A 21,265-nucleotide genomic window follows, 5' to 3' on the forward strand; every position below is an offset into this window, starting at 1 on the left:
ACTGAAAACACTCCTCCCATGAATTTTGACCACATGTTCAGCCCCTATAGAAACCTGCAGTCCATCCCAGCTCCCTGGCAAGTATGAAGTGTACGTTTAGAACATTTTAGGTGTATTGCTATTGTTACCTCTTGGTATATGTTAGGACTGGTTAAAAGCTATATCCTCCTGCTCCCCTTTTTTAAGTTACAGTTCTGTTTGTGCAACCTATACTTCTGTGTTATGTCTGGCTCCCATTTCACGCTTGCCCCCGTAACTTTATTATTATTCATTTTATTTATTCCCCACTCTTCACCGTAACACCCTCAGATTTTTAAAAAGCAGCATTGAAAACAGTTCAAAACAAATGTAAGTGGACCAAGACACTCAGTTAATTGGTTCCTTTACCAGTAAATCATTGACATGATTTGCTTGGCAAAAATGATGAAATAATGCCATCTTATTTTCTCTCTCTCTTTTGTGTATTGTTGTGTTACTAAGCATGCAAAATATCAGGATATGTAAAGCATGACATTTTCATTATTAGGGCTGCTAAATTGTATAATGCAGTGGTGCCTCGCAAGACGAAATTAATCCGTTCCGCGAGTCTCTTCGTCTTGCGGTTTTTTCGTCTTGCGAAGCACGGCTATTAGCGGCTTAGCGGCTTAGCGGCTATTAACGGCTTAGTGGCTTTAAGAAAAAGGAAACAAACTCGCAAGAACTCACAAGACATTTCGTCTTGCGAAACAAGCCCATAGGGAAATTCGTCTTGCGGAACGACTCAAAAAACAGAAAACTCTTTCGTCTTGCGCATTTTTCGTCTTGCGAGGCATTCGTCTTGCGAGGTACCACTGTATAAACAAATGAGGCTAAGAATGCTGCTGATTGAGCTAATCAGGCTTCAAAATCTGAAATAATTTGCCACGGTCATTTACTGCAGTGAGTGATACATGTGCCTTGCGGGGGCTGCAGATTAAAGGGGCAGGAAATGTTTGCAACTCTGCAACGGACACAACAGTCACATCCTTTATATGGGTTCAGGTAGTAGTACATAGGTCTTTGTCCTATGCAGTTTGGCATCAGGTGTTGCCTGCTGTAGAAATCTCCAAGTGTAATATTAATCCAATTCATTTCTGACCCAGTAGCGTATCTCTAGAAAAGGAATGTCCTTATGAGAGGTTCTTGCTTCTGCAGTGAAGGCTGGTTCAGTACGAAACATTGGGCTCGTTTGCATGTCACACTACAGTGGTACCTCGGGTTACAGATGCTTCAGGTTACATATGCTTCAGGTTACAGACTCCGCTAACCCAGAAATAGTACCTCGGGTTAAGAACTTTACCTCAGGATGAGAACAGAAATCGTGCAGCGACAGCAGGACGCCCAATTAGCTAAAGTGTTATCTCAGGTTAAGAACAGTTTCAGGTTAAGAATGGACCTCCAGAACGAATTCAGTTCTTAACCCAAGGTACCACTGTAAGCGCGAACACATGAGTGTGTAGACTCCTGGGGAGGAGATAGCTGTCCCTTTGCTCTCCCCCTTCTTTTGCTGCTGCACAACACTGAGCTAAGCCATGGCTTGACTTAGCATGTAGTCCAAACTTCTGCTTATTGGTTTAGCTGGCCAGCTAGATCCATTTCTCCATCGCTGCACTAAGTCAAGCTGCTGCTTAGCTCAGCAAAACAACAAGGGAAGAACAAAGAGGCCACAATCTCCTCACCAGGAGCCCTGATACCTGCCCTAAGCCATGGTTTGGCTTAGTATGACATGCCAACCAGTCCATTGGCTTAACATTTGGTCACATTCTCAAGAATCAACAGCACTCTCAATTCTCCATGCTCAACTCCAAATGTAAACAGTGTAACTGTAAAGGCCTGGAAACGATGCCTTATGAGGAACGGCTAAGGGAGCTGGGCATGTTTAGCCTGGAGAAGAGGAGGTTAAGGGGTGATATGATAGCCATGTTCAAATATATAAAAGGATGTCACATAGAGGAGGGAGAAAGGTTGTTTTCTGCTGCTCCGGAGAAGCGGACACGGAGCAATGGATCCAAACTACAAGAAAGAAGATTCCACCTAAACATTAGGAAGAACTTCCTGACAGTAAGAGCTGTTCGACAGTGGAATTTGCTGCCAAGGAGTGTGGTGGAGTCTCCTACTTTGGAGGTCTTTAAGCAGAGGCTTGACAACCATATGTCAGGAGTGCTCTGATGGTGTTTCCTGCTTGGCAGGGGGTTGGACTCGATGGCCCTTGTGGTCTCTTCCAACTCTATGATTCTATGATTCTATGATTCTATGATTCTATGAACTGCTCAGCGGTTTGATTACGCCTAGTGATTAAGCACCTGTCTCTTTGAAGAGCTGTACTTAGAAAATTAAATACGGTATTTACAAGTTGAGCTTGAAGTTCATTAGTGTCAGTTACAATACATCCCTCCTGAAACCTTTAGTCAACTTAATAGGCATTTTTGTTCAGTGCTTTCCTTTCTCAGGTTTATGCTGAAGGAACAGCACAGCAATTCTGGTAACTCTCCTCTGTATAAAGCAGACTAAGTGCTTTAATATTTAATTCCATATATGTGTATATATATGTGTGTGTGTGTATATATATGTTTTATATGTGTGTGTATATATATTTGTAAAACCTTATTAAGTGGTTAGATTCTCAAAATCTGTGGCTGGAATCCTATTACCTAGAAGTAAGCCCCACTGAGCATAGTAGGATATATTCACCATATTTTTCGCACTATAGGACGCACCGGCCCATAGGACGCACCTAGTTTTTTTTGGGGGGGAATAAAGAAAAAAAAATTATTCCCCGCCCCTAGCCGCGGGAACTCCCGCAGGGCTCCCTAGGCTGCGGATATCTGCCCGAAGCGTGGGGCGCTCTGCTTCAGTGCGCCCCGCGCTCCGGGCAGCAGGCTGCTATCCGCAGCCTAGGGAGCTCTGCGGGAACTCCTGCGGGCTTCCCAGGCTTATGGATAGCTTCCTGAAGCCTGGAGAGAGAGAGGGGTCGGTGCTCCAAGCTTCAGCAAAAGCCTGCATTTGCCCCATAGGACGCACACACATTTCCCCTTCATTTTTGGAGGGGGAAAAGTGCGTCCTATAGAGCGAAAAATAACAGTATGTGTAAACATGCTAAAGGTTTGCCACATGCTAGACGTAGGAATGTCTTAGGGCCAGAGGCATTTATTTAAATATTTATTTATAAACTGTGCTCTCACATACAAAGGTATACAGACTGAAAACATAGTATTGCAATAAAAACAGCTATCATGGGCACTTCCGTATAGATCAGTGCCAAAGATGACTTCTGCTCATCCAGACCAGCATCGTGTTCCCACCGTGACTAATCAATGCCTGAGCACAGCAGCACCCTCCCCATTTGTGATTCCTAGCCAACTGGTGTTCAGAATCATGCTCCTTTTAATCCTGCCTTAATGATGCCCTGATTCCAATCTAGTTCCTGATTTAAGAGCCATCAGGACAGCCCAGCTCAGCTTGGACAGCTCCTCAGAACTACAGCTTTGTAGCGAATCTAGAAAAGAGCTAACTGGAATTACTGTTCTAGGAACTGTACCTTGGGGAAATTGTCCATTTATTCCCACACTCTGCTTCTTGTTCCTTAACCACCTACTGATCCACAAGAGGATGTTTCCTCTTATTCCATGACTGATTAACTTACTCAGGAGTCTTTGGTGAGGTACTTTATGAAAGCATTTTCAAAGTACGCAGTGTCAACTGGATCTCCTCTGTGTGCTCATTGACACTCTCAGAGATCTCTAATAGGTTAGTGAGACAGGACCTACTCTTGTAGAAGCTCTGCTGGTTCTGCTTTAGCAAGACTTGTTCTTCTGTATGCATGGTAATTCTGCATTTAAACCTCCCACCAGCTCCCCTTTAGTTCCCTTCATAAAACTGTTGTTCTCCTGGCCACCTTCCAGTCCTCGGGTATAAGAGCTGATCTGAAGGGCATGTGATGTTTTTGTTAGAAGATCTGCAAATTCACATTTGAATTCCTTAAGAACTCTTCTGTGGATGGCATCTAGACCTAGTGATGTTTCAGTTTTTAATTTGGCCATTGTCACCACTATGTGCCTCAGTTCCTCAGACTTCTTCCTGAGAAAGTTAGTTTCTGAAAATGAACTCTAATGTGCAGTATCAATTTTGGAGACAGTTACATGTTCCTCACAGGGTAGCAGTCTTAATGAATAGCAAATATATATATATCTGACGTAAAAATATTTCTTTTCCAACAACATTATTCATTTTTGTATGTTAGGAAGTACTTCTCATCCCTGCATGTTTTTAAATGCTGTGTTGAACAAAAGCACTGCAGCAAAAAAGTTCGATCTTTTACCTAATCAGTGCTGAAATAAATGGGCCTTATATCACCAAATTACCATGTTTTGCAGCTCAGCAATCAAACCTTTAAATCTGATTTTTAGTTGTCAGGGGTTCAGAAGCAGAGACGCAGAGAAGGGTGGAAACAGAGAGCGAGGGGGAGGAAGCCGAAGGGAGAATGAGTGATGATGACGACCCGAGATCTCCAAGCCTAAGCAGTGAGTCAGAGGACTCCCAAAAGGGAGCCCCAGTGAGCAGAGCAAGGGGGGGATCCGGGGGGACACCCCAGGAGGAAGGGAACAGAGGAGATTCAGAGAGCAGCAGCTGGAAGTCGGGACCCACGCTCATAACTGAGGGCGGCAGCAGCTGGAAGTCGGGACCCACGCTCAAGACTGAGAGCAGCAGGGAGGAAGGTAGCCAGGCATCGGGTTCCGGAGGCTGTCAGCAGGAGGGAGGGCACGAGTCAGGGGTGGTCACGCCCTCCTCAGAGAGCGAGGCAACGGTTAAGAGGAAAGTAGAGAGTTGGGCGCGCGCGCCAAGTTCAAATGCAGCGGAAGCTGGAGCAGTAAGCAGCCCGGAGAGTGAGCCAGGTCCTAAAGCCCGCCGCAAGGAGGCAGAAGGATCAGGGGGGTCAGCGTCAGAGGAGAGTAGAAGGGAGGAGGCCCAGGGGGGCAGAAGGACCCAGAGACGTAGGGAGAGGCGAAGGAGGTGGAGCAAGGCTAGGGTATTAAGCTGGTGTGCAAGAGGCGGGGACTCAGACGGGTCTTCGCCGACCTAGAGCAGAAGGTGTAGAGCTGCACGCTGCAGTTCGGAAATGAAACCTGTAACTCAATAAAGACTCTTTTAAAGTGGACGCTGTGTGGCGTGGTCCTATGTGAGCTGGGACCTGGTAGCAGCTCTGACAGTAAGACCCGTCTCTTCAAAGCTTCAGAAACCTGAAACCTCGCAGCGGGAGCAGAAGCCGCTAGGGGAGGAAGAGGGGTGTCTGTAAGCGAGCTCACAAAGGTTAGCAAGATGACGGAAGAACAGAGGATCTCCGCGCTGCAAGAGGCAGTGACCCAGTTGTCCTCAGAGGTATTGGCTTCCAAGAAACGGGAGGAGGAGACTACAGCCGCCTACAGAGACCTACACGCCAGGTTTGAAATGCTTGTTAAGCAAGGGCAACCGGGACCCAGACCGGAGGGCGTGGGATTGGCACGGAGAGCAGGAGGGCTTGTGGCTCACTTCGATGGGACTTTGCAACAGTACCCTAATTTTAGAGCAGACGTAATGTGCGCACTGCAACTGCTGGCAAAAGACTTTAGAGATGAGGAAGAGAAGGTGGGGTTCATATTGTCCCATTTGCATGGGGATGCCAAAGCCTGGCTGCGCAATTTGTGGAGGGATAAAGATCCGGCGCTTCAGAATGCAGATGCCTTTATCAAAGCGATGGATGCGTGTTTTTTGTCTACTATTGATGTGGATCTTGCCAGACGGGAGATTCATGGACTAAAACAAGGGAGGGCGAGCGTCCGGCAGTATCACGCCCGATTTTTTGCGCTGGTCAGTGCTTTAGAATGGGATCGGGATTCGCCCCCTGTCAGAGACCTCTTCTGGGAGGGTCTAAGTTCAGCGGTTAAGGATGAAATTGCAAGGGGGGAGAGGCCCCGAAGCACGCAGGAGGTGGTCCAAAGGGCGCTGACTGTGGGGGTGAGGCTGGAAGAACGTCCATGGTGCAGAGATGAAGGACGTGGAGGGCGCGAAGCAGCGAGAAGTTTCTCTTTCGTTCCGAGGGAAGCAGCGCGTGCGCAATCCACACCTCCGCCAGGAGGGGGAGGGGAACCGATGGAGGTTGGAGGTGCAAGGGCTCAGTCAGCAGCCAGAGCCCTAGCACCGGCAGCAGTGAAAGCGAAGCCTCCTAGAGGGAACAGGAAGTGTTACATCTGCGAGGATCCAGGCCATTTGGCGAAGGAGTGTCCCCGGAGGCTCCACAAGCACACTGCAGCCTCAGCAATGGTGACTGCAGCAACGCAGCAAGGAGAACCACAGCAGGGAAACGACGATGTCTGGCTGGAGACGGAGGCACTGGGGCCCAGCCAGACGCATCTGTGAAGCAGTCCCCAGCAATCTTGCAACCCACGGATCCCCTCCCACCCAAACCAGTAGTGCAGCTCACAGCATCTCTCCAGCTACCCGACGGCGTCACTATCGAAGTGCCGCTTTCTGTGGATTCTGGAAGCAACGCAGACTTTATAGCGCAGAGCTTTGTGGAGCAGCACGCTATACAGCTATTGCCTGCCACTCTGCCCCTGCAAGTCGTCACAGTGGATGGCAGAGAGTTGCTAGGGGGGCAGGTGGTGAAGCAGACGCCACCGATGGTGATGCGCCTTGGCAACCACAGGGAAGTCATCAGTTTTAATGTCACCCAACTGTCGGACACGCCCATTGTGTTGGGCATGAGTTGGCTGGACAGGCACAGTCCGACACTGGCTTGGTACCAGAGACAACTGATCTTCGGCTCCTCTTATTGCGCAGAACACTGCATCCTGCCCCGACGGGAGGGAGAGGAGGAGGAATCACAACTGCAGTTGGGAACGTTGCAAGCGGTCCCCCACAAATACGCGAGCTTTTTGGAGGTCTTCTGCGAGAAGGAGGCGGACAAGCTACCCCCTCACCGGCCATATGACTGCAAGATTGACCTCCTACCGGGGGCGACGCTGCCGAAGGGGCGGCTATACTCCATGTCTGAAGATGAAATGCAGGAACTCAAACAGTTCATCGAGCATAATCTGGAGCGTGGCTTCATCAGAGAGTCCAAGGCAGTGGGGGGCAGTCCCGTTTTCTTCGTGAAAAAGAAAGACACGCCCCAAAAAAGACTAGTTGTGGACTACCGCCTTTTGAACCAGATGACCAAACCGTCTGATTACCCCATGCCCAGGATTGACGACCTCCTCGCGACGGTGCGCAAGGGACGCGTGTTCACCAAGTTGGACCTGCGAGGGGCGTACAATCTCATCCGCATGCGGGAGGGCGATGAGTGGAAGACGGCCATGTTCACACCGCTGGGCACCTACGAATACAGAGTTATGCCCTTTGGATTACAAAATGGCTCTCACTGTTTTCAAGCTTTTATGCATCACGTGTTGGAGGGACTCCTCTACAAGACATGCGTCTGCTTCCTGGACGACATCCTGATTTTCTCTGACTCGCAGCAAGCTCACGACCGAGACGTGAGGGAGGTGCTCAGCAGGTTGCAACAACATAGACTGTACGCCAAGCTGGAGAAGTGCCAGTTCGACACGACGGAGGTGGATTTCCTGGGATACAAGTTGTCGGACAAGGGGATAGCCATGGACAGCACCAAGGTTCGTGCGGTATTGGATTGGAAAAGCCCGCGCAACCGGAAGGAGGTCCAGCGGTTTGTCGGCTTCGCCAACTTCTATCGCAAGTTTATCAAGGGGTTCGCGATGCAGACGGCAGCAATTACGGACACGCTCAGCTCCAAAAAAAAGAAATTCATCTGGACGGAGCAGGCGGAACAGTCCTTTCAAGCGCTCAAGCATCTCTTCGCATCGGAGAAGCAACTGCTGCATATCGACCCCAGTAAACCGTTGAGGGTAGAGACAGACGCGTCAGACAGAGCCGTGGGAGCTGTCCTGCTGCAGCGAGACCCGCAGGGGGTGTGGCGGCCGGGAGCGTTCTACTCCAGAAAGCTCAGCAAGTCGGAGCAGAACTACACCATCTGGGACAGGGAGTTGCTGGCCATTCATGCAGCTTTCAAGGCGTGGAGGCACTTCCTAATCGGCGCCAAGCACACGGTGCAGGTCTGCACGGACCACAAGAATCTGGAGCACTGGCGCACGGCTCAGTTCCTGAACCAGAGGCAGATACGTTGGGCGGAGTTCTTTGCTGACTTCAATTTCCGAATAGAGTACGTCCCAGGCGACACCAACATCATGGCGGATGCACTGTCCCGAAAACCGCAATACCTAGAAGAGGTGACGCCAGCGGCGGCCATGCACATCTTCGCACCAACGGCGTGGGCGTGTGCCTCAGCTACAGTAGACCTGGATGCGGTGCGACGTGCATTGCGGGACGACTCATTCGCGCAAGACAAGATGGCGGAACTGCTCAGAGGCACGGCTACCACGGACGAGTTCCAGGTGCGGGACGGCTTGCTCCTACGCAAAGGGGCTGTCTATGTACCAGGAGACGACCTTCGCGCCAAGGTACTGCAACAGTTGCACGACGCACCCACGGCCGGTCACTTTGGCACAGAGAAAACGATGGAATTAGTCGCGAGAGACTTCTGGTGGCCCAGGCTGAGAGGAGAGGTCGCGGACTACGTCGCGAGGTGCGACACCTGCCAGAGGGCCAAGCCGGTACACAGACCACCGGCGGGACTGTTAGAACCGCTGCAAACACCGTTTGAACCGTGGGAGAGGGTGGCCCTGGACTTTGTGACGGATTTACCCAACTCGAGAGGCAAGACAGCTGTGCTAGTGGTGGTGGACTTGTTCACCAAGATGGCACATTTCATTCCGTGTGCGAAGGTGGCCACGGCGGAACAAACCGCCAAACTGTTCATAGATCACGTGTTCAAAGTGCATGGCCTGCCACGGTCTATCCTGTCCGACCGCGGACGCCAGTTCATCTCGTCTTTCTGGCAGAAGCTGATGGGTTTTCTAAATGTCAAGGTCAATCTGGCATCAGCAAGACACCCGCAGACCAACGGGCAAGCAGAGAGGGTCAATGCCATCATGCAGCAGTACCTGAGATGCTATGCCAATCAACAGCCTGCGACGTGGGTGGATTACCTGCCGCTAGCCGAGTTCGCTTACAACAACACGAAGCACGTGTCCACAGGAGTGACGCCGTTCTTTGCCAACAATGGGAGGAATCCCAGAACCTTCCCGGGACTGGAGAGAGTGGGGGAAGGAGAACCACAGACGGCGGACGCGTTCGCGTCAGAGCTGCAGGCGGTCCACGATCAACTCAGACGGCAGCTGGAGCTAGCTAAGCACGCCTACAAGGTGCAAGCTGACAAGCACAGGCGGGTTGGCGAAGTGATCCAAGTGGGAGACTGGGTCTGGTTGGCAGCCCACGCAGTGCCGACCAGGTCGCTTGCCAAGAAGAAGTTGGGGCACAAGCAGATCGGTCCGTACCAAGTCGAAGCGCAGATCAACCCGGTAGCCTTCCGACTGGCGCTGCCGGAGGGTTCCAGAATGCATCCGGTGTTCCACAGGTCGGTGCTCACTCCCTACAAGGCACCTCACAGGTTCCAGGAGCCAGGGACGGCGCCAAGTCCGCTCCGGGAACGGACGGAGACGCGGGAGGTGAAGCACCAGGACCACATCAACGAGGTCACGGAGATTTTGGACTCCAGATGGGGGGAAGAGGGAGTCGAATACCTCTTAGCCAGAGAGGGCACCCGGGCCAGCGCCAATAGCTGGGTACCAGACTACGCTTTGGAGGAACCCCTGCTCAAGGACGAGTTTCATGCCCTCTTCCCACACAAACCCATGCCAGCGAGCTTCTTCGACGACTGGTTGTTCACACCCACACTTTCTTCCAGCACGTTCCATGGATTCGACTCAGAAGGGGAACCCGCACGGAGCACCCGTTCCCCAGAAGGTTCACCGGCAGGTTTGGCATCAGGCAACTCGTATTGGTGGGACGATCGACCAGAGGAGCGATGGCGCAGGAAGTGGCTGGAGATGCCAGGTCGAGCGACCGACGCAGAGACTGACATGGACGTGTTCGGGGAGGACCTCGGGTTCGAGCACGGCGGTACAGAGATGGAAGAGCAACAAGTCAACGTCGAAGACCGCGAGGGGGAAGACTCGGAGGTCTTCAGTTGGCGGCCACCCACGGGGAGCGACCTGTATCCAGCATTCCCTCCCATGATGATGGAGCGCCCAGCACCCACACCTGACAGCGGGGAGGGGGGAAGGGGGGGCTTCGAGGGGGGGATGGATGTCAGGGGTTCAGAAGCAGAGACGCAGAGAAGGGTGGAAACAGAGAGCGAGGGGGAGGAAGCCGAAGGGAGAATGAGTGATGATGACGACCCGAGATCTCCAAGCCTAAGCAGTGAGTCAGAGGACTCCCAAAAGGGAGCCCCAGTGAGCAGAGCAAGGGGGGGATCCGGGGGGACACCCCAGGAGGAAGGGAACAGAGGAGATTCAGAGAGCAGCAGCTGGAAGTCGGGACCCACGCTCATAACTGAGGGCGGCAGCAGCTGGAAGTCGGGACCCACGCTCAAGACTGAGAGCAGCAGGGAGGAAGGTAGCCAGGCATCGGGTTCCGGAGGCTGTCAGCAGGAGGGAGGGCACGAGTCAGGGGTGGTCACGCCCTCCTCAGAGAGCGAGGCAACGGTTAAGAGGAAAGTAGAGAGTTGGGCGCGCGCGCCAAGTTCAAATGCAGCGGAAGCTGGAGCAGTAAGCAGCCCGGAGAGTGAGCCAGGTCCTAAAGCCCGCCGCAAGGAGGCAGAAGGATCAGGGGGGTCAGCGTCAGAGGAGAGTAGAAGGGAGGAGGCCCAGGGGGGCAGAAGGACCCAGAGACGTAGGGAGAGGCGAAGGAGGTGGAGCAAGGCTAGGGTATTAAGCTGGTGTGCAAGAGGCGGGGACTCAGACGGGTCTTCGCCGACCTAGAGCAGAAGGTGTAGAGCTGCACGCTGCAGTTCGGAAATGAAACCTGTAACTCAATAAAGACTCTTTTAAAGTGGACGCTGTGTGGCGTGGTCCTATGTGAGCTGGGACCTGGTAGCAGCTCTGACATTAGTTTTTTTAAAAAACGGGTTTTCACCCATTCTCTTCTTTTCTCTCAGAATTCTTAGTCTTACATTTAGTTTTCCAGTGAGTATGTTTTCACATTGATAATGAATAGAGTGGAATTGTCTTTTTGGTGAATTCTGAATAATAGGAAACAAGCAGATGTGCTCACTTGCCAAACATGGAGGAATTTCTTCTGTGTTGAGAATATGCCTCATTCCATATGTGACTCATCAGAGCTTTAAAGAGAATGAGAGCAATTTCAGTTATTATCTTAGGGAAGGATTATTGGTATAATTGTTGACCTGTGCATAGTCAAGCACATTGTTCTTTATAATGCATTCCACATAACATGCATTCTGCTGTGGGCAAAAAAAAGGAGGCAACAATTTGCTCTAATCTCCTGCGTTATATTTACCCACTTTTTGCCTATGATGAAATGAGTTTGACAATGTGTGCAATATAAGAAGATTGCATTGGAAGTCAAAAGCAAACCATTTCTCTCCTTGGGAGATAAAATTGTCTGTACAGCAACAACAACTTGGCTGCTTGGTAAGGCTAGTTGTAGATTTTATATATGATTAAAAACTACCAATATCTTGTCCTTTTAAACAGATGTTAAGTATTGCTGTGTTCATTTATTATAAAAGCTGCTGCTACATTTACAATGTAAACAAGTTCTCATAGGTTTTGGTTTGGTTTAAATTAATGTATTTCTGCCACCTTCTGTTGGTTTCAAGTTAGTGTTTCCACTTGCATAGTAATGAGGTAATTTCTGCTCTCCAATCATGGAAAAGTTGCACATGGATCCCTTTCTGGTCAAGAAGTACCAAACTATTGAAAAGCACTACAGCCATGGCTTCTTTGAGTTTGATAGGGCCCCATGTGCAGGGCCTAACTTGATTTGTGCCGCTTTGAAAGTGCCTGTTCTCTTAGTGAGCTTTCCGCTCAGGAAAATGTGACAGTTCCTGTCAATGTTGATTGTGCCCTGCCATACATGATAACTGTGGAAATCCTGCCACTATCTGTGATATCCTTTGGATGTTGGCCGTATCTTACTATTTTAACCAGCTTCTATTTGGAACGTAGGATATGAGCTTTTGAGTTACACAGAACTCTAATCAATGAACAATTTGGAGCAACAGAGCAGATATTGGGGGTCATAGTGAATAGCTCTGGGGTCATAGCAAATGAAGATGTCCACTCCTCAACTTGCCAACTCAACATTCTGTCTTCTGATACAGGTCCAAAGAGAAGCCCAGGACACCAGGAGCAGAAACAGAGGTCTTTAAGTAAAGATGGTCAGCAGGGAAGCAAGTCCAGTGACTCTGGTGAAGAAGCTGATAAAGATTTTATTTTTGTTTAGTTGGTTGGTTGTGTGTTTGGCAGTGCTCTTTTGTAACAGTAAGGGTACCACTTATCCCTCTTTTTTGATCAGTTACTCTCCTTTTATAGAGGAGCATTTGGAAATGGGGGGGGGAGAGTGTCGGTGATTGCACTGGTAACTGAACTTCATGACTCTGATCCTTTGTTTTTTCCTGATCTGTACTATTCCAGACATTCCCTTTCACGCCTTTGCAAAAGCCAGCAACTTTTTCATGTCTTCTACTTGAATTTCTCTGAAGCAGCTATAAAAATAATGCCTTGCTTTGCGGGGCTTTGCGGGAGGAAACCCCAAGCAAAGGAACTGGACAATTTCTTACACTAACCCACACTGTACAGCATGAGAGGTGTTGTACTGCTGAATGTAAATGTGTCAAACTTGCACGCAACTTACTTTATAAATATATTCTTGCTGAATGCAATTGCACATTGTAATTATATCAACAGAGCACACTAATAAAATAATTTGTATAAATAATATATATTAGATGCTTGGATATGATTTTTACATTCTCCTTTGGGAGACCCTTTTTCTCGTTTGTTGTACTGTATATAAGAACACAATATCCTACATTTTGTGTACTGTTCTAAAGCACAAAACAACAACCCAGAATTACTAATAACTTGATATGCTTCCATATCCATAAGTAAATGTTTGTTGTTGATTGGAATGCGGCCAATGGACATTTTATTACTGTTGGTATTTTCTAGAGGGCACCTTGGGTCTGCATTTGCTCTAGCTTCTAACATGTACTTTTGAAAGAAAAGTAGATTCTTGTCTGTAAAAGCAATCTTTCATTTTTTTTCCTTTGCATATTTCACAGGCATCTGCTTATAATACACGCTGAAGGGAGTTTATTCATAATGTATATTTGTACCAATAAAAATGATTTTACAACTGGAATTTGAATTTCTAATTTTAAAGAAATACTCTCTCGAAGCCTTTGTATATTTATAAATTATAAATCTATAGTTCCATACTCCAGTACATTTTTTTCAAACCCTAAATATAGGCAAACTTAGCATTTAAATCAGTGTTTCCCAACCACTGTTCCGCAGCACACTAGTGTGCCGCGAGATGTTGCCTGGTGTGCCGCGAGATGTTGCCTGGAGGGAGGCGGGCGAGTCGGGCGGCGAGAGGCGGGGCGGCGGCGGCGAGGAGAGGCCGCCCAGCGCAGGGCTCTCGTCGCCTGCCTGCCTGGCTGCCTGCGAGCTCAGCGGGCAGCGCCTCCGTCTGCAGCGCCCGCCTCGCGGCTCTCATTCCCTGCCCCTGCCAAAGCTCACCCAGCCAAGCCGCGCTCTCCTTCCTGCCTCGTTTTGCTGCCTCCTCCCCCCCACCCCCAAAGCTTGGAGGTTCCCCGGCAAGGGGGAGGGGGGGAAATTGAAACTTACACTTTCGTGCGTCCCTCCCGGTGTGACGCTGCGCGCTGACGTCACGGGGCTGTAATGGTGGTGTGCCTTGAGATTTTTTTCATCAAACAAGTGTGCCTTTGCCCAAAAAAAGTTGGGAAACACTGATTTAAATTATTTCAAATCATTTTTGTACGTAATGTAGCAAGTAACTTCATGTGGACAAAAAAAAAACTTCGTTATTTTATTTTTAAAGTCAATCATTTCTTCTGAACGTTACATTGCAGAATATGAGGCATATTGCTGCAAAACAACACATCATCTTTACACAATTCTATTGTGATGCTTTCTGTATGTTTCTGCCAGTGACAGATTTTTTGCCAGACAGATTTTTTTTCACGTCTACCTTTCTCTGTCACCAAGGGATCAAACACCGATGTCTCTCTGTTCATTAATTGGTTTGCTTAACCAACAGTAACAAAAAATGTTCTGTTACTGTTAACCAAATATCAAAACTAATGGAGGCTAAATTAAGAAAAGTTGGTCATATCAGGCGTGCCTTGGTTTAAGAGGGGAGGGCTCTGTGTGCAGGGCTGCCCAGGCCTTAGTTAAAAGGCATGTTACATGCAAATGAGAGTAGTGAATCCACAGCATATTTTTTTTAGAAAAATGAAAAATATTCCTGCCATTTTGAGTGGAAAAACGAGTGATGCTTAACCCTTTCCTGCTCAGCACTGCCCCTTTGCATTGCTTCCTCCATGCAAGGTCCCAGTATGTAATTTCCTTTTATAAATAGACATTTGCAATTGCATAAAGAGGGATAGCTTTGGCAAAGGATAGGGAGAGTTTTTAAGTATTATATCCTTCTCTGCTAAAAAATGTAGCATCCTAAAATTGCTTTAAAAAATAAAAATAAAGACTGTTCAGACAGTTACGTGTAACATGGTTTGCCCTCAAGACAAGCCCTTTACCTTAGAGGACTACTGCCAATCTTCTCTTTCAACCTATAATATACAGCGAATGAAGTAATTCAACACGTAAGAAGGCAGAGGTCAACTCTACCATTATTTAATCTATTATGCCACAGCCATTATTATTAGTATAAGTGGGTTCTATGAAAATAAATGGGATCAAGCAAACCAGAAAGGTAAGGTTAAACATTTGAAACGTTAATCTTTTCCTCTACAATAATCGTTTAGGTAATATTATTTCAGGAAGGTTGTTCGTAACCATATCTGGTGAGCAGAGCAAAGTGACCCTGGGTTTTTCCATCTTTCGAGTCATTTTTCTTTCTTTCTTCCAATGAGGAAGTGAACATGTAGAACCAGAGGAGGATATAAAAGCTCTCTTAGAAGAACTGTTGTTTTAATTAGATTGACCGTGTCCAGGAAAGGGATAGGGTTGCTATCTGCACAAATCCAATTTGCTTGAATTCAGCAAAGTTAACTCTCTAAATGACTGCTGAAAGGCACAGCAGATGGGGAAATGAAGTACCGGTAAGTCTCTCCCCTCATTTCCCATAAGCTTTTTTCTCCAAAACCCTCTGGCAGAAAAAACCCTTTTGGAAGTTAATGCAGCTTGCAGTGTTGACTGGAGCATTATAGGTCGGCAAAGGGACAGTGGCATAGATGTTTGTTACATTACCAGTCAATGTAAAACCCAACAGGTTTGCCAATATGATTGTCCCATCAGTGTCCATAGAGTACTATGTTTCAGTGCCACCTTAATCTTGAAATTAAAAAGTTGGAGGGATGGTTGCTGATTCTTTTATGTGGTTCCAGAGCCAACAATGGAAGGGACCACGCTTGCTTATATTGTTGTGCTTTTTCCCTTCCAGAGCTATGGTGGGGGGGGGGGGAATGGTTTAATTAATTAATTGCATTTCAAGCCACCCTTCATCTAAACAGATTCCAAGGAAATTGACAATAATAGCCAAATAAAATAAAAGTGAAACATAATCATTCAAAGAAAAAACCCAGCATACATCTAAACGACAACAGCTAAAAAAAATGCAGCAAAAACAAATGTAACCCTTTTAAACTTCATGAGCAAACAAAAATGGCTTAAGCAGGCATCAAAAAGATGATAATGCCAATTGAACCTCCCCAGGGAGGGTATTTCAAAGTCAGGCAATCACTACAGAAAAAGGCTTCTTTGTGTAAACATAATTCAGATCAGCAAGCAACAGCAGTTGAAGGGCAGAGACTCCCTTTCTCTCCTAAGAAGTTTGCTGGCAAAGGCAGTTGTTTCCATCTGCTGTCGCAACTACTCTTGGCTACAGGTAGTGTTGAGATGCTATGGGGAGGGCCTGTCCAGCTCTCCAACTCATCCCTGCCTGCCTGGCTAGTAACAGAGTGATCTATCTAGTAGTTCTAGAATGGGGCATTCTTTCAATTCTGGGAAGTACCTCCTCTTGGTTGTCAGACAAGAGTCTTCTAGTAAGAGCATCACTAGGGGGTGGAGCTAAAACAGACTGCCTGTAGACAGTGTGAGACTAAGATTTCTCTACCCAAAGCCACAACACAGAAGGGAGTGAATGGACTAAGAGTATGAACAGAGGGAGATTGTGGGTTGCACCAATGTAGCTTCACTGAACACACACACACACACACACACACACACACACACACACACACACACTGCAGTCATCTTCACTATCCCACATTACATGGTATTGCATCCTTGTGACCAGTCTTTTACTTCCTTTCAACATAAAAGCATTGTAGACAAGTTTGTGGCACCCTAGCTAAAAGTCCATGGCATTCCACCAACAGTTAACCAGAGGGGGCTAACACATTTTCATCAGCAGCATCTAGCTATGAGTTCCACTCTCCATATTTCTTCAAGATAGGTGCCTTGGTGAATTGCTTTTCACTGTTGCTGGATATGCAGGAAATATGTTGGTGGAAATGTTGCAGGCTTTCATATCTTTCTGTTCTTCAGACCACAGGTGTTCAGCATAAATATTACAAATAAAATAAGGTTAGGATTTGATCATTTTTTAAACAAAACAGAATCAAATCTTTATTTTAGCTGTTCTTGCATAGCAGGGTCTGACTGGAAAGTGGTGTGTCAACTTTGTTCAGCTATCAGCATGTCTTTGATCAATTCCCCCACTCTGACTGTTTATTTCAACGTTCAAAGACCCCCTTAGTGGGCTGCTGCCTGTTTTCCTATCAAATATCTTCTCAGCTGCTTTGAAAAGGCTTGTTTGGCAGAACCATGTGTGTCAGGTTCAATTTAAATTGTATGCTGTGAGGCAGATAAGCATGTTTTCTTTGTAGTCTTAAATCATCCATCAGACATGCAATTGTATATTATCATTGAACATTCCACATTTATAAAGTTAAAACTAAAATTCCACATAATTTTGCATTCAGTTGTATGTCTGAATTGTTTGAACTTTAGGAGGCTATTTGTGATACTTATCCTGGGCTATATTTATTCCCCTTAACAAGTATGTCTGTTGAAGAAAGTTAGTATTGGTATTCACAGCTATTGACCTGACCTTGTATTCACACCTTGTGATATGCTGACCAAGGCAATGGACATAATCCATATTTAAGAGCTTTGTATGGTGGTGGAATAATTTAGACCACAGCTGCCTTTCAGCAAAAAATAATTACTTTTTCCTGCATGCTCAAAGGACTTCACATACGTTGACAGTAAACCTTACCCCAACTAAGGTAGACAGGATGCACTTTCCCTGTTTTCAGGTGGCATGTCTGAGGCTCAGAGATAACTGTTGCCCTAAGGCCAGCTATTGAGGTCAAACCCAAAACAAGATTGGAACCAGGGACTTCCTGGTTTCCGACTCTTTCTCGTAACTGCTGCTTCTAACTTGCTTTCAGGCTTATATCTGGGAGGTGATAGTGCTAATTTCAGGTGAGTGACATGGGCTAGCAGCTCCCATGTTGCACCAGTAACATTGTTACAGAGATTGTGCACCACCCCTAATCTCTGCCAAGCAGCAACAAGATTTCAGGGGTTTCCAGGTACTCACCCAGGGTTGTGTTCCCATTGGGAAATCAAGGCACAGCAGAGACTAGTATCTTTAAGAAATATAGTTTGTACTCCACATATTTACAAGCAAATAATGTTCCTCAGGGGGTGGGAGAGGAATCTACCCTCTGCTCTCCTAAGTTTTGGGTTCAAGTCCTAGGATTCCAGGCCTTCTGCAGTACTTCTTATCGAAAGCTTTTGTTCAACGGAAGGCAGATCTGAATGCTGAACAATTCAGTACTCCTATAAATGCTTCACTCTACGTCTAGCAGCATCTTACAGCTTGAAGAAAAGCTTGTTGAAACTTGTAACAGCTTTTGATAATTTGAGGGTTGGGAGGTTGGATAAGGCTTTACTTATCCATCTGCGAGACAGTCATTTTCTTTTGCAAAAAGAGAATTTGATTGCGAACATTCTTACAAAATAGCAAATAGAATGTAGTGTGGCAACGGCAGTCATTTTTGTCAATACTTATTGTTCAGTACTGTGCGAGAAGCTTAGCTTGTTTGCATTGTGTTACTATACAATCATGAAGACAAAATAAGCCAATAACTGAGACAACCAAACATAGACAATTTAGTTAGTGCCTTTTATTTTCTTTCATAATAGCCTATCCAGTTTTCAATGCACTTAAATGCATTTTGCAGGCTTTAACATAATGCTTGTTAAATTTAAAACTCAGAATACCTTTTCTATTTCAAATATTTCTTTTCAGATTGAGTTATAATAATTTTAACAATACATTTTATAGTAATAATGATAGTGATAATCTTCATTCTATTCATGTAATAATGATGTCCTTCTTTACAAGTACCTTGCTAAAGTGGGGTTAGGTGGGTGGTGTGGAGAAAAAGCCATACACAAGATGGGTATATTGAATATGAGGCTGCCTTTGGTTCTTCTAACACAGGAGTGGGGAACTTTTAGCTTTCCAGATGTTGCTGCACCACATCAGCCCTAGCAAGCATGGCCGATGGCCAGGGATCTGGGTAGTCAAAGGTTCCCAACAGCTGTTCTAATCTGTATGAAAATGTTCCAGGATCAGTGGTTCGTAGCATGATGCAATGGTTGTGGCAGAATAGAATCATAGAGTTGGAAGGGACCCTGAGAATCATCTAGTCCATCCCCTGCAATGCAGGAATATGCAGCTGTCCCACATGGGGATTGAACCTGCAACCTTGGCATTCTCAGCCCCACTTTCTAACCAGCTGAGCTATCCAGGTGCTGAAGAGTTATCAGAGCCCTTGCACTGAACTGGAGCACATGAACAGATATATTGGGATCTGGATGCTCAAGCCCACGTGGTAATTACTGTGGGGAAAGAGAAATGTGCAATAGGGGTGTGTGTGTGAACTTCCCATATTTGACATAAAGCAAACTTTGTAGATGCCCCAAATGACCCCTTAAGCAAAACTACCTGATTCCGTGGCCCCCTCCCAGTCCCTTCCTCTACCTTCCCCCATTGCTGCCATTCTCCAACTCTTGAAAACTGGGAGTGGAGAATTATGAAAAGGGTTTGCTCCAGCCCATTCATTAGATGTGGGGGAAATTCTTTTTCGAGACATCCCTTTTAATATTTCAGAAACCCTTTACCCCAGAGCACAATAGTGATTCTAGTCAGTTTGGGACCTCATGGGGTTAATTGAATGCTTCGGTTCTTGTGGCAAGTTTCCTTTCTCTTTAATGGCCTTCAACAGCCACATGCTTTCTGCTCAATGAGCATAAAAGGTTTGGGTGGGTTTTATTGACTTAAGATTAGCTCTATTATTTCTATATATTTCTTTTATTAAAATGTTAATGCAGGGGAGCTGTCATAGCAGGCTGGTGTGAGAGAAAATGGGGCCTCTGTGTGAACTATTACTTCTGCCAAACTTGCTCCAAGATTTTCTTGAATGCAGGCTTCTGGCACAGCCTTTGAGCTGACAGCTATTTGCCACTGAATGCTAGTACAGTGTTACTGGAACCCAGAAGATCCAAACCTGCGTCTATTGCACTTGCCCTTGTCTTTTTTTATATAGCAAGGGCAGGAAACCTGTGGCACTCCAGATGTTGTTGGATTGCAACTCCCATCAGCTCCAACCATAATTGCCTACATACATGGATGATGGGAATTGTAGTCTAGCATCATCTGGAGGGATATAGGTTCTGAGTGTACTACGAAGCTCAGTACCAGTGAGACTCCAGCCATTTCCCAACTTAACCTGCCCAGAGGCAAATCTCTGTGATTGGACGCTTGGTACTAGTTCTTAAATACCTTTGGAACCTAACGGGTTACTCTCTGGTGTCAGCAGTGTAAAAGTAATAACCGTAGGGTATTTTAGACATTCCAGCAAACAGTTGCCCAATTGCCAGCAGGGAACACAAGGTTCTATTCGTATGGACATGGACAGGTGTGCACATGTCAATCATATGCATCATCATGCAGACCAGGGGTGGGTTGTTGTTGTTGTTGTTTTGCAAAATCTCCCCCCAAAATAAAATTCCAACACTTCCGATATGGGCTGCCATATGCCTGGATTTTTCAGGACATTTTAACTGATTTCTGAGAATTCTGCCCAAATGCTATTTTCGACGGATGAATCACAGATATGTCTGGGAAATTCCGGATGTATGGCTACTAGTTAGCTACCCCTGAGCCACACCAAATATAATAAAGCTGGTATTAAAATTGCAAATGGAGCTTGCTCACTTATGCATGAAGCAACTGGATAAGCAGCTGGACAAACGTGGACTTGCGTTGTGTAAGTACTTTTGTTTTTCTGGAATTTTCATTTAGAAATCTTTTGTATTGCTGTCTCAACACTTCCATTGTATTTCAATTAACTGTCAGCCTTTGAGAAAGGGTGCCTTTAAAAATTAAGCCTCACTGTCAAAATGAATATTGGAAGGGGAAAAGAGAGACAGGAAAAGCAAAAGGGTGGTGTTCTTTCTTTCTTTTCAAATAGGCAGTTGCCATGCAAGAAGGGAGCAAGTCAAGCTTTTAACTGTAGCCATGCTGCTAAGAATCCCTCTCATAGACCTCAATATGCAACATTGACTTTGTGTCTGTTTTCAGAAGCTTCTATATCACACCAGTCATTATTTGTGTAATTTGATAGTGGGTGGATTTTTGTTTTGTTTTTATGCCATTTGCTATCAATCGGGCCAAATTGCCAAATTACTATATGTTGGGCAGATTTAATTCATCTGTTTGTGTGCTTGTGTGTGTTTAGACTTTCTAGAATAGTGATCCACTCAAGAGAAATTCTGCGCATTAGCTAATATTGCAGTAGAGCAAATGTGTTCACAAAGTACAGTTCTGCAGGATGCTTGCCTGAGATATCATAGAACTGTAGAGTTGGAAGAGACCCCAAGGGTCATCTAGTCCAACCCCCTGCAATGCATTACTCTTCTAACTTCTAACTTGGAAATGCCATTTCACATCCTAATCTTCAAAACTGCTAAGGTTTGCCAACACTAAC

The 21,265-nt window shown here is 46.5% G+C and overlaps 1 protein-coding gene across 1 annotated transcript in view; it reads left to right on the plus strand.

Moving 5' to 3' along the window:
- CARMIL1 (capping protein regulator and myosin 1 linker 1) overlaps positions 1 to 13,356 on the plus strand; it is a 144,680-nt gene extending 131,324 nt beyond the window's left edge. The window contains exon 37 of the mRNA XM_082234939.1: positions 12,314 to 13,356. Coding sequence (XP_082091065.1) covers positions 12,314 to 12,435 — 122 coding nt within the window. The 3' untranslated portion in view covers positions 12,436 to 13,356. The remainder of the gene's footprint in view (positions 1 to 12,313) is intronic.
- The last annotated feature ends 7,909 nt before the right edge of the window (positions 13,357 to 21,265 follow it).

This window comes from Podarcis vaucheri, assembly GCF_965113315.1.
Source record: "Podarcis vaucheri genome assembly, chromosome: 8".
NCBI classification, from domain to species: Eukaryota; Metazoa; Chordata; class Lepidosauria; order Squamata; family Lacertidae; genus Podarcis; species Podarcis vaucheri.